This window comes from Selaginella moellendorffii, unplaced genomic scaffold (genome assembly GCF_000143415.4).
Source record: "Selaginella moellendorffii unplaced genomic scaffold, v1.0 SELMOscaffold_23, whole genome shotgun sequence".
In the NCBI taxonomy this organism is placed as follows: domain Eukaryota; kingdom Viridiplantae; phylum Streptophyta; class Lycopodiopsida; order Selaginellales; family Selaginellaceae; genus Selaginella; species Selaginella moellendorffii.
Genome location: NW_003314284.1, coordinates 1,586,515 through 1,599,437, shown reverse-complemented (window position 1 = coordinate 1,599,437; position 12,923 = coordinate 1,586,515). Strand labels below are relative to the sequence as shown.

The window sequence follows — 12,923 nt, the reverse complement described above, 5'->3', positions numbered from 1 at the left end:
ATTTTCAAATGTACACAAGTTGGAGATATCATTTCTTTACAGCTTGATACTGGCTGCTATGGGCTTATAATAGCTCTACTAACAAAAAGGAAATATAGATTTTACAAATGGAAAATCATAGGAATTGGGTACTAAACTAGTGCAGATTGGATAGTCAGTTGTGACATGAATAGTTAATCACATTATAATCTATATAAATAGTCATATAGTATACAAGCTCTAGAAAACTATTTAGATGACCACTTGGAACAATGAATAAAAACTATACAATATCTGGGCTATAAAAATTATATGAAGTTTAAGAATAACCATTTAAATTATATAAAAAAACCATACCAACATGGACAACCATACACCAATTTACAGTTAACACATACATCTATGCGGGAGTGGAGCCTTTTGATGTTTGGATTCGAAATCACTCTCATATCACTTCCAGTGACGCTGAGGACAGGCGAGACAAAGATGTCCAGCAAACCTTGATAGTGTTTTGCGAAAGCCAGCAGCAGAAGATTAGGTGCAAGACTGGCTTAAAGCTGGAAGGGAAGGAGGAGATGGAGACTCAACGAAGAAACTTCACGGACAATTGTTTTCAGTCTTAGCTCTGCTCTAAGTCGGCTTGCCTCCCCTTAAGGCTCTCTTCTACTCAAGTATGAAGTTGGGGATCTCGGCATCACTTGGAGTTCTGCGGTCATCACTTGGTTCACTTGGTTTTGGTTCCGGCTTGGGGTCGGTTCTACACAAGCCGGTACTTGGCTGGCAGCGGGAATGCAAGGGGATCATCGTCGATCAAATGATGGTTCATGGGACTGTTACTCTCCAGATGATTACTGTGGTATGTATTATGGTCCTCCAGATGATTCGGTGGTATGTCGTTTGTATCGTTGGATGGCCGTAACAAGGAGTTCTGCGTGGCCAGACTTATGAGGTTCACACCAGCAGAAGATCGCAAAGCTGCTGCTCCGATAGACTCTGCTAGTTTCTATTGCAACCCAGGCCGTAAGTCTGACAATTTAATATGACAAGGTTTGTGATCTTGCTGGTTTGTTTTGGAAGAGATCTTCATATTGCTGTTCTTCAAGCACGGATTTCTTCATGTCGACAAGCATCCTCCGGATGCAAACTTTTTATCACTTTCCCAAAGTGCCGTGTGTTAAGCAGTTCTGACTATTTTGCTCTTCTTTTACAGAGACGGCGTCCCATGCAAATTTATAGCGAAGTTTCATTGATGCAACTGGCCACACCCGATTTCAGCATGCCATAAAACGTGATCACCCTGACGAGCACGGCTCTTGCACTGTACTTTGGCTAGCTGTGAGGCGAAAAACAGGCGAGGAAGAAAGGGTAGACTTTTCTCCCCATCCATTCATTCCAGGCTCATTCTTACGCCATTCACTCTTGGCAAAAGCAGAAGGGAAGAAGCCGGGGTTTCCGAGCCAAAAGTTCAAGTGGCTGAGAAACGAGAAGCACATGAGAGTGATCAAGGTGATACTGGTGCTGATAATTGGCGTGGCTGTAAATCACTACCTGAGCTCATCACGATGCCACTCTGGGCTCTCGGAGAAATCATTCTGTCCAGACTCCTCCAGAAGAGAATAAAAAAGGTGAAAACTTTGACTCCATCTTCCTTTTGGGGGTCAACAAGGGCGCTGGCATTCTCCATACACCACACAAAGAGAAAAGCAAGCGATGGAAAGCAACAAGGTAACTTGGGATAGCTTTTTTCCAGCTGATAAAAAATCGATCTGACTGCTCTTTGCTAGATCCATGGAGGAGTGTTTTCAAAATGAAAGATCAGAGTTTCGCGTGAGCTGGATTTTTCACGAGGGTACAGCCTGGAAAGTTAAAAACTTTCTTTTCGAGCTGGACTTGTCATGAGCTACTAAGCGGGTTTTTCTTCCACAGGAGATATTCGTACACAGCATATCTCTCAGGATCAGGTGTCCGTACGCTTCTCCTGTCTTGCCTTTGAAGGACCTGCGCTGGGTTGGTTTTTATCTTTTATGCATCTTGGCGAAAACGACCAGAAGCAAAGTTGCTGGATTGCAAGCTAAGGTTACACTTTCTGCAAGAAAAATTTGTTTGATACTAAGTACTGTTCTTGAAAGCTAGCAATAAGAATAAGAACAAGGAACACTCTAAAGCAAAAAAAAATGTTTAATACTAAAAAACCACCAGAGTTTTGTCCATAAGGGCTGCTGGCACCAGTGGCCAGTAGCAGCAGTCGCAGCACAGCAGCGGCCATGGTGGCAATAAAATGGGAGAAAGAATGTAGAGCTTGTTCAAATCTTAGCTCGCTCTTGTCTGTGCCACTCTCTGCCAGTGCCGCCGTGCTCCGGGAAACTCCGGGAGGATCCAAAGCCTGAGATACGGTAATGGTGGCCGAGGCGAGCATTGCTTTACTCTCAGTAGCTTCTTTAAGTGCTGGGCTGCCAGAGTTTAAAGACTTGCGCCTGGCGGACTAGAAGAGGGTCTTCGAATTTTCTCTGCTGCCATTGTCTTGGTGTAGTCTTTCCGGCCAGGTGTGTGCTTCTGCCAAATCCGTATCCCTCCCTCCATTCGAATATGGGGAAGTGTATCAGCAAGCCAGTAGCGGTGGATCCTCCAGCTGAAAAGCCCAAGACGGATAGCCATCCTGGAGAGTCTACACCAGCTGCTGCTACCCCGGCTAAGGGATCAGATCGTTCCCTCCAGCAGCTCTTCGCAAAGGTAGAGAGAAAATTGTTGCTCCTGTAGAGAGGAGGTGATAGTGAGCGAGTGAGTGAGATATGTTTCAAGATAAAAATGGTTACCTTTTGTCTTTGCCGTTGTGACAGGACGAGGAGCGGGAGGACGAAGAGGAGAACGGGCAGCTCAAGCGGATTCCAGAGGAAGATAGCTCCGCCGAGGAGCAGGAGGAGGAGACGACGGACAAGGCAGCAGCAGCGGTCGAGGGTGGCGTGGTCCTTTTGGAGACAATAGCCGAGGATAGCAGCAAGGAGGAAGGATCTGGAAATGCTGGTGGTGTCATTGCTCCTGCTGAGATCGAGAAGCAAGAGCTTGATCCCACTAGTGCTGATGAGGAAGGCACTGGAGCTGTGAAAGGAGGCGAAGCCCCACCACAGAAAGTCGAGCATGTTGAGGAGGAGCGGCCGAGCACACCCGAGATTTCCGAGTCTAACAAATCTCCACCAGCTGACGCTTCACCAGCACCAGCAAATAAAGAGGAAGTTGTTTCCGTTGCCCCCCCGGCTGACAGTGGATCAGAGCAAGTGGACGAGAAGCAGGTTGATCTGATAACGCAGGAATCCGACAAGTTCGAGCTGGTCCTCAAGCCACAGGAGTCGGAGAAGTTTGAGATCGAGATCTTCGGAGGCGAAGGGGCTGTTGGATCCGGCCAAGGCCGAGTGGTTGAAGAGAAGACGTCCACTTCCAAAGGGGCAGAGGAAGAAGAAGCAGTAGCTAGTAAGAAGGAAGCGGTACAGGATGAAGCTGAAAAAGACGTAGTAATACCGCCGGGTATGGAAGAAGCTGGAAGTGAAGTAGTTGCGTTACCTGGTAAGGATGAAGCTGGAAACGAAGAAGTAGGAGTACCACTTGGTCAGGACGAAGAAGCAGGACCTGCTCACGACAAGGATATAGTGCCACCTGGTAAGGATGAAAGAAAAGAGGAAGTAGTACCACCTGGTAAGAATGAAGCTGAAAACGATGAAGCTACGGCTCAAGGTGGAAACGAAGCAGCAGTAGCAGTACCACATGGTAAAAATGAAGCTGAAAACGATGAAGCTGCTGAAGCTGGAAACGAAGCAATAGCAGTACCTCATGGTAAGAATGAAGTTGAAAACGATGAAGCTGCGGCTGAAGCTGGAAACGAAGCAGTACCTGGTGGAAACAATGGCAAGGATGAAAACAGCGAGAGCATCGAACCTGTAGGCGACAGTGGTGGAGACACCGATATCCTTCAGAAGGTACGATTGATTTACGATATCTTTGTACTCGTGATATATCTATTGCGCAGGTTGAAAACAACGTCGACACGAATGAGACGGGAGCATCGAAACCTCGAAGTACGGCGGACGCTGCAGAGGGTAGTAATAAAGCCTCAAGTGAGAAGGTGGACTTTGGGGCTCTGGATCCTGACGAGGCCAGGAACGCCCAAAGCAAGGAAGAAAGTGGACAAGGCGAACCTGCTCGTGATCAGGCTGCTGCTGCCGACGTATCTTTGGATGCTGGAGAATTACACGTCGAGCCATCACCAGACGTCGATACTTCAGTAAATGCGAGTACCGCTGCACAAGGCCAGGAAGAAGTCAAACCGGAAGAATTCTTTGAGGCGTCTGAACAGATTTCTGACCTTCCGGAGAGCATGGAACAGAAAGCCGCGCCAGAGGTAGAGGCAGCGGCTACTCCTGTAAGACAAGAAGACACAGTTAGTAATACGTGAATGTTTGCCTGTTTGCGTGATGAACGAATTCCTGGTCCATACTTCTCCTGCTAAGTAGAATGAACGAAGCAGCTTGTCATCCTTCAACCGCCCAGGACTCTGAAACCTTGAGAGAAGCTCGTCTTGTACACGTTGGACAGCAAAACGAGGTGCGAGTCGTCGTTGGGCTCCAGCTTGGACATGATCTCGGTAACCCGCGCTGCTCTCGCCACTTCACCGTGCATGGAGCACGCATTCAGTAGAATCCGCCACAGGATCGGGTCGGAATGGCTGGGCAGCCTCCGCAGGAAGTCCTCCGCATGACTCATCCAGCCCGCTTTGACGAGCAGATCGATCATGCACGCGTGATGTTCCTGCGACACGGGGAGCTTGTGATCCTCGGACATGCACGTATAGTAGAACCAACCTTGGTAGAGCAGTCCCGCATGGGAGCAAGCGTTGAGAATGCTGATGAAGGTGATATCGTCCGGCTCAAACCCCTCCAGGATCATGTTCTTGAAGATTTCGAGGGCTTCCTCGTGGCGGCCATGCTGAGAGTACGCGGTTATCATGGTCGTCCAGGAAACCAGAGTCCTCTTCTGGATCCCATCGAACAAGTCCTTTGCGCGCTGGATCTTCCCGGCTTTGGCATACATGTTGAGCAGCGCGTTCTGCACCGTAGTATCGGAGGTAAAGACGCTGGAAGCAATGCACTGGTGGATTACAGTACCTTGCTCGACCGAGCAGGAGCCCAGGATGCTGCTGAAAGTGAAATCGTTGGGACGGAAGCCTTCCAAGTTCATTCTCCAGAAAAGCTCCACGGCGTCGTCGTCGAGGCCTTTCTGCGTGAATGCCGCGATCATCTCGTTCCACGACACGAGATCCTTCGTCTCCATCACCTCGAAAACACTTTTCGCAGCGGGAACGCTCCCGCACTTGACGAACATGTTGACGGCGGCGTTTTGCACAGCGGTGTGAGACTGGTAGCCGCAAGCCACTGCTCGAGCGTAAACTTCCCGGCCTCGGTGGACGTCTTGAGCAGAAGAGCAAGCTCCCAACAAGCTGATAAAAGTCACGTCGTTCTGCTTCAGGCCTTCGCAGTCCATCCCTTTCAACACCTGTAGTGCCTCGTGCAAAAGCCCACCTTGGGCAAACGCCGTGATCATGGCTGTCCACGTAACTACGTTCCTCTCGGCCATCTGGTCGAACATCACCTTTGCTTCCTCCACTGCCCAGCACTTTGCATACATGTTGACGAGCGCAGTTCCAAGCACGACGTCAGGCCTCAATCCAGAGCTCTCGATCTGTGCGTGAATTGCCTTGCCTTGCTTCAGGTTCCCACACGCCCCGAGAACGCTGGCAAACGCGAACTCGTCCGGCTGGGCACCTTCTCTGCTCATCTGGGCGAACAAATCCAGCGCCTCCGAGTCGTGTCCATTCTGGACATAGGCCGCCAGCATGATCGCCCAGGAGAAGGCGTTTCTCGAGCGAATCCCATCGAAGACTGCCCGGGCGTCTCTCACGCTGCCGCATTTGCCGTATCTCTGGACAAGGAGATTGGCCAGGAAGCGATCGTCGCCGTGGCCGCTCGAAACAACGAGCTCGCGAGCCTTCGCCAACTCGAGCAAATCACTCGCGTTTCGGACCAGCGTCACGAGCGATCTATCCATGAAAAAGATTGCGTAAAAACACGCTGAGCTTATTTGTCGCTGCTGGAACTACTGGAAGTTACCATCACAGTCGAAGAACTCGGTTGGAGCTAAGGTTGAAAGGATCCTCCTGTCCTGCAAGGCTGGACGTCATCCTGCCTTCGATCCATCCGTTGTTCAGTGGTAACGCCTTTTCTCTTCCGCCAATGACACGGCTACCTTCGATCCGGTCCTCAAATTCTGGCAGCCCTTGTTCTAGCCTGAGCTTTCTGGCCTTTCTCTGCTCGTTAGTCTCCTTCCGCAACCATTTCTCAACCGTTCTCTGTCGAGGCTCCATTGAGTTAGTAATAATGGAAGTTTTGCTATGCAAGCTTTCCATACCATGAGAGATAACTCCTTGAGCTCTGGAATCTCGTGGAGAGGTTTCATGATCTGGAGTCTACCGCTTGCCAGATAAGCCTGAATGGAATGAGATGCACAAAGATGAAGATCAAAGAGCTTACAATATGAGAAGGCCATGACTCAAGCCCGTCGAAGATATGAGTTGCGTAGATGATAGTTGCTCCACGGTCCAGGCACTCGGACTTGAGAAACGCGAGAAGGTCTGATCGCGCGAGCACGTCCAGGTCGACGGTGATCTCATCTAGCAATAACACCTGAAACAAAGGAAAAGAAACAGAAGAAGCTTGAAACATCTTTGAAGTGGGTTACTTGCCTTGAATGGTTTCAGGAGACCCATGCAAATCTGGACACGTCTTCGCTGGCCATCAGAGACCTTGTGCATTCTCCAGTTAAGATCAATGTCGAGAACCTGTACAAACGATGCACAGAGAGAAAAAAACAAGTTCCAGGAAAAGAAGACACTCGAATGATCACCTGAATCAACTTCTTTCGACGCTCTTCGTCGGTACCAGCTACTCCCAGAATCATCTTTCCCGCGGAGATGTCCATTTGGATTGGTACATCGAATCCCGCAAACGCGACATCTCGCCTCCACTACTGGCCAACAAAGAATTCTCAAAACTCTCCGAGAAGAAAGGAGAAAAAAAAGGTATCTATCATACCTCCCCGCCAAGGTACGATAGATCGCCAGAGCAAGTGATGGAGGTATCGTGGAAGGCCGATTTGCCGAGGACGCGCACCATATCCGGATGCACGAAGTGCTTGCCACCGATAATCTTGAGCACAGTAGTCTTCCCTGCCGAATCCCTCACGATATTTCGTGATTCTTGGCCGAAAAAACGAAGAAGAATGCGATACCTGCCCCATTGGCGCCGATGAGCAAGCATCGATCCCCGGCTCGCAGCGTGAGGGAAAATCCCTGGACAAGCGGCTTTGCTCCTGGTGCGGCATTTCCATCGATCCCCGGGTACGTGAAGCAGAGCTCCTTCACCTCCACAGTTACAGCCATAGAGTCGATAGAAAAAACCCTGAAATAACTAAGAACCCTAAAAGACTAAAACATCGTTAAGGTTTAAAGTCAATGGAGGGAAAGGAGAGCTTATAGGGTTAGGGTTCTAGGCAATGGACGATGTGTTTCCGATTCCCGTGCGCCTTGTGTACGTGCATCCGGCGGAGGAGCGTGGTAGGAATGTGGACGATCTTCGTTCTAAGGTAGCATTCCGGGCCGTGCTATTCGACATCGAGGATTCGGCCGAGCTTGCAAGCTGGCTCAAGACGGCTCTCACAGTGGACGCGGTCCTTACCTCCAAGGGATGGATGGAAATTCCTATGCCAGATCCTGCGTCACCGCTTCCCCCAGCATTCGAGCTCCATCTCCGCAAGGCGCTCTTCGCAGGTTTGATTTTGTCTGGCATGCTACTCTTCTCATGCATTTCACGCAGATGCTTGTGATAACAGCAAGGAATGGGCTCGCACTGTGTTACGCCCATTTCCGTTTGCTGTCCTAGGAGTTGCCGACTTGCGGAGAGCGTTGGAGGAGCCACTGCCTTTGCCGCTTCCTGTTGGTCCTGCTACATACGCAACTCTGGATCCGAGCTGTGCCACTCAGTTCATTCCAACCAGCCAGTACCCCGCCGAGAGGATCTCCGCTTGCGTCACCACCTTCATGAACTCGAGGGTGGCGTTTTGCATGTCCGAGAATCAAAGTTTCTGGGACTCGGCATTTTGCAACTTGTGGATGGAGCTGCTGTATCTGTCGGAGATCACCAGCGTTCAGCTCAACCGGAGTGTCACCGAGCTCTCTGGTGCTTCAACCGCAGACGCCCGTCCGGATTTGCTGCTTTGGATCTCGAACAGGCTCTGCGTCAAGTTTGAGGAGAAACGGGCAACTCTGGAAGAGGCGTTCCAGGACCTGACAAAGAAACTTGGCGTGCTTCCACCGCAGTACTATGGACCCGTCCAGTGGATGCTTGGGGTAGCACTAGCAGGTCCGGAGATGGCAGGATGGGCTGTGAGACATGGGCAACATGCACCAGATGATCTGTTTGGGCGCTTAAACATGGTGTCACTCGGGGACAAGGCAACATGCTTGCGACTCTCCGTCAACTTCCTCCGGATTGCCTTGACAATCTCAGACTTCTACAGCAAGATGAATTCTCTGCCGAGGCCATTCAACGTGCTTCCTCCCGCCTCTTACGGCTCCCTCGGCCAGATAGCCAGGACTCTGCGGATCGTCTATCCCAAGGTGATCAAGGAGGTTCGTTCCTGGTCGCAGCATGTTGCGGAAGGATTCACTACGACGGCTTTGGTGACGCGAGCATACGGGCTTGGCGCTGTGGGGCTGGTGTCCGGCGACGTCAAAGTCAGGGGTGAGCGATACAGTGTGGTCATTCATTCGGTGGGATACGAGCGCATAATTTCTCGTAAAGATGACTTGTGGCCGGCCATGCAGGACGTGCTTCACGGGCTGCATGCGTTGCACCAGGCGGGCTTGGTTCACAGGGACATCAGATGGAAAAACGTCCTCCAGTGTCCGGCTAGTAATGAGGGTTGGATGCTCATCGATCTTGAGACGGTGTGGAAGACAGACTGTAAGCCGAGCTGCTGCTGGCTTCGCGCCTGGGACGAGAACACATTGGTTGACGGCCTCTACACGCGGTCCTCGGATCTCTATCTTGTTGGAAGGCTTATGGAGAGCTTTTCTGATCTGTCACCCGAGGCCAAGGAGTTTCGGGCTAGGCTTTTACGGCACGGGTTCCGGAGTGCTCAGGAAGCGCTGCATTACTTGAAGAACACTACTTTCTGCAAAAATTAGGGTTTATTGACGTCCGCGGCCGGAAGGTACTGGTTGCAACATCTCCAAATCCCCAGAACGTGAAGAATGCTCAGACAGTCTTCATGTATCCTTGGGATAGTGACGAGTTCGACGCCTTGACTACGCTCTGGGAGGAGGAAGCTAGCCAGTTGGACGTGATGGAGCTTGAGGTTCATGAGCATCAAGGAGACGATAAGGTGATGGCAGCAAAGCTGACAGACGAGGCAAGGTTTGGGTAGCAGACACTTATTACGGGTGGCTTGGTGGAGTTTCTCGTATGCTTTGGCAGCTTGCGCCGCAGATATGGAACTGGAAAAGCTGGTGTAGTGCGCTCGAGGGGAGGAATTTGGGAGAAGCAATAGCTACTGGAGCACAATCTCACGGCATCTCGTGGATGCTGTTACACCTCACCCAAAGCCGCTGACTGCCAGTACCTCATCAATTTTGCATCGTCCAAGATCAAGTACAAGTTCATTTCAGCTGTCAACAGTGTTGCAATGTCTGGTGTAAACGTCTACATACTCTGAAGTGCCTAGAATTGGGTCGTGCTGCGGCATCCTGGCGAGGATTGCCCTCGCGTTGTCCAGGTTGCGATCATGACGATAGAATCGGCTTATATATATATATATATAGCCCTAAATTCAATCAAAAGGAGTGAAGAGGGTCCCTCCTCTTCCAGGGTCAGGATCTCCCAGGAGTTTGTATTAAGCTGGCTCGTTCCTAGAAGAAATCCAGCAAGATCAAGGTTCTCAAGGACGAGGTTCCATGACTCTTGTTCTCGGTCAGCCAGGTTCTTTGTTGTTTTTTGAGACCTTTTCCGAGTGGGAAGAGCACTTTCGTCAAGGTAGCATGGTGATTGTTTGGAGATATGAAATCAAAAAGATCGGGTTGGCACTCTTGCTGATGGCATCAAGGTGATAGCGACCGAAACAGACTGCTATGGGTTCATATTCCTAGTTCAGATTTCACCTGAATCTTTGATCTTTTCAACCGTGTTATCCTCCTTAGCAAGGTGTCAAGGCCCGCATCAATGCGTTGACAGTTACTTCTTGAAGCTTGTTTGGAACATGGTTTTTTAACACTGCAGAGCTTATAAAGTTTGATAAAGTATTGGACTGACTGACATTCTGTCACCTATGGATAGAATCAAAGTGAGAGACAATGGACCAAGAAAATTTAAGAACAGAAAAACAGAGAGGAGAGTTCATGCTAGGCTAGCCAGAGAGCCAATCCAGGAGACCAGGAAGCTTTAGTCGCTGAGGGATATTTGGTTCAGGAACAAAACGAAACAGAGTTCAAATATTCAATCGAAAATAAAGGAGTGATCAGTTTGAAGAGGGAGGGTCTCTCCTGGGATTCAAGTCATTCATCATTCTTATGACATTGTTTGCTGTGTTTTTCTTGTTTAAAAGGTTTATGGAGTCATGCCAAGAAGATATTAGGATCCTACCCTTCAGTCACTCTTTTACCGTATTGAATATTCTTTGAAAATATTCTTGCCTCACTCAAAATTGAATTAAGTTCCTACTAGCAGGGCTCCCAGCACCGCTGGGAAAAGTAAAGATGAAAATATGTTGTTATATATACTTTAGAGTAGAACAACATGTAAGTCTGAAAAAAGTAAAAGAGATAGCCATGTCTAAAAAAGTGTTAATAGTCATTTACAACTTTTGATGTTACAAGTTAGTCATAATAACTTTGTAGGTGCATGATTCAAATGCTAAGAACTTGCATCCACTCTTGCCATATAAAAGAGGGGAAGAATTACTGGCAAAGATCTTGGGATTGTCCTTTTCTAAGGCTGATAGGCCATAGTTTATCACAAAAAAAAAAAAAAAAAAAGGAAGAGGGGAAAAGGAGGAAATATAGTAGTGTTGCCATTACTTCTCTCCTTACATCCTCCCCACTGCTAGCAAGTCTTCTAGCAATTTATCCAATGATAATGAGCTTTGCCATGAGTCTTTGCGACTAAGTTGATTAAGCATAACTTCAAAACTGAAAGAAAGAGTATAATGGTATTTCAGGAATTCATTGTTGCCGCCGCTCATTCAAAATTTATGTTTGTTTGCCCAACAGATCTGGGGTCTAAATGCTAATGAGTAATTGTATTACTGTTATCTTGCTTGGTGGAGTGATGCGATGGAAATATGCTCATTTCCTTCAAAAATTACCAAAATGAGGTCTTCTTAGGATTGTCTTATCAAAGTACATGGTATAGTACAAAGAAATTACAATAATAATTCATGACATCCTATGGTGCAATAAAGGCTTATTTATTCCTTGGCTTGGGATGGAAAAACAAAGCATGTAAAAGGGAGTCATGCAACTTTACTGTCAGTGTGTATGTTAAGTTGGGCTTTGTGAGTTAGAAGATGGTGGTGCCCAACTTTGGAGGTAAGGCCTATGTTGTTAACATACTAACCTGGTGTCTTTTAGCAAAGCACAGTAGAACTTTAATGTCCCTTCCTAGCTGTGAGCTAGAAGCCATGTAAAACAAACAGTGGTGGGCAGAGGCTAATGACATCAGCAACAGGCAGTTGTTTGGCCTTTTCTTTGGTGCCTACACCACCAGCATTGGCTTCACATCCCTCACCTAGAGTGTGCATTTCCAAGCAGCCAGCTCTATTCATTGCAAGAGCCAATATGATGGCTCTAGTAGTACATCACATACCATGTCACCAATAACAACCTACTCACTTAGTGCTGGCCACCTTTGGTAACAATTACCAAGACATTCTCGCTACTGAGTCATGCTATGAAGGGCATCCTTCTAAGACTGTGGGAACCTGCCTGCACAGTGAATGAGAATGAAGCTGCCAATTACACCTCTACTTGCAGGTGATTGTGGTAAAGCCTCCACTATCCAACTGCCAACTCTAACACTGGGCTCATGGACACACACATTAATAGGGACCCAACTCCACTGGGAGAAGTAGAGAACATTTCAATTTGAGAAGATGTAGTTGTACATACTTTGGAATAGAACAATACATCTTTAAAAAATAAAACAATAGAACAATGATTTATTGTGATTCTCTTGGTAATGAGATTTAGTGGTCTCTTATATAATTTTTTTCTTAGTTAGAAATAGGGAGCACAATCTATTTCACTATTGTGATGAACATTTAACACATGACTCATTCAAAATGTCTGCCAGGAAGCAATGCTCCGAGTCCTACAACAAATTCCTATAAATATGAAAATTCAACCACTATCATCTTCTAGATCTTATTTGAATTTTGTAAAATGTTGTAACTACTCTTGCTTCATCACAATGAAAACCTAAAACACTTGAAAAAGAATGTAGAACACTAAATCACCAACATTTATCCTCTCTAGTTCAAAATTCTTTTGCAAGAAAATGACTAAAACAATAAGGTTTACACACTTTCCATTTATTTTGTCACCAATTCTTCCACTCCTAGTCACTCGATGTCCAGTGATTGTAAGCCATCAAAAAGCACATGCAAGTAATGCCATTAGCTTGGAATCCTTCTCGTTACATCCTCCTAAAGTTTTTTCAAGCACATGGAGAGCACCTTGACATGAATTTAAATGTCGTATCTGTCGCGAATGTGACTTCAGGTATCGAAAGTTACCTGTCGGCTAGTCCTTACGGACACTCTTACCTTACTGCCACGATGGCAGGAGGTCG

The 12,923-nt window shown here is 47.8% G+C and overlaps 4 protein-coding genes across 6 annotated transcripts; 2 read left to right on the top strand and 2 right to left on the bottom strand.

The window, feature by feature from the left end:
- The first annotated feature begins 2,035 nt into the window (after positions 1–2,035).
- On the top strand, positions 2,036–4,451 carry LOC9655992 (FK506-binding protein 5). Its single transcript, XM_002974097.2, has 3 exons — positions 2,036–2,709; positions 2,817–3,947; positions 3,998–4,451. Exons 1-3 carry the CDS (start codon positions 2,566–2,568, stop codon positions 4,421–4,423), a joined length of 1,701 nt encoding a protein of 566 aa, XP_002974143.1. The 5' UTR covers positions 2,036–2,565; the 3' UTR covers positions 4,424–4,451.
- On the bottom strand, positions 3,940–6,085 carry LOC9655991 (pentatricopeptide repeat-containing protein At1g11290, chloroplastic). 3 transcript variants are annotated; one of them, XM_024678818.1, is made up of 3 exons: positions 4,334–6,085; positions 4,167–4,268; positions 3,940–4,058 (listed from the first exon to the last, which is right to left on the bottom strand). In XM_024678818.1, exon 1 carries the CDS (start codon positions 6,070–6,072, stop codon positions 4,507–4,509), a length of 1,566 nt encoding a protein of 521 aa, XP_024534586.1. In that variant the 5' UTR covers positions 6,073–6,085; the 3' UTR covers positions 3,940–4,058; positions 4,167–4,268; positions 4,334–4,506. The 3 variants fall into 3 exon arrangements, with proteins under 3 accessions (XP_024534586.1, XP_024534587.1, XP_024534589.1); XM_024678821.1 differs by lacking the exons at positions 3,940–4,058; positions 4,167–4,268 and having other exon boundaries at positions 4,670–4,776; positions 4,830–5,073; positions 5,133–6,085; XM_024678819.1 differs by lacking the exons at positions 3,940–4,058; positions 4,167–4,268 and having other exon boundaries at positions 4,537–4,776; positions 4,830–6,085.
- On the bottom strand, positions 6,081–7,485 carry LOC9657062 (ABC transporter I family member 20). The gene is made up of 7 exons (XM_024678822.1): positions 7,312–7,485; positions 7,116–7,249; positions 6,928–7,047; positions 6,767–6,862; positions 6,555–6,707; positions 6,433–6,510; positions 6,081–6,373 (listed from the first exon to the last, which is right to left on the bottom strand). Exons 1-7 carry the CDS (start codon positions 7,460–7,462, stop codon positions 6,137–6,139), a joined length of 969 nt encoding a protein of 322 aa, XP_024534590.1. The 5' UTR covers positions 7,463–7,485; the 3' UTR covers positions 6,081–6,136.
- A 95-nt stretch (positions 7,486–7,580) lies between these two features.
- LOC9655990 lies at positions 7,581–9,755 on the top strand. The gene is made up of 2 exons (XM_024678866.1): positions 7,581–7,849; positions 7,896–9,755. Exons 1-2 carry the CDS (start codon positions 7,771–7,773, stop codon positions 9,266–9,268), a joined length of 1,452 nt encoding a protein of 483 aa, XP_024534634.1. The 5' UTR covers positions 7,581–7,770; the 3' UTR covers positions 9,269–9,755.
- Positions 9,756–12,923: the final 3,168 nt, after the last annotated feature.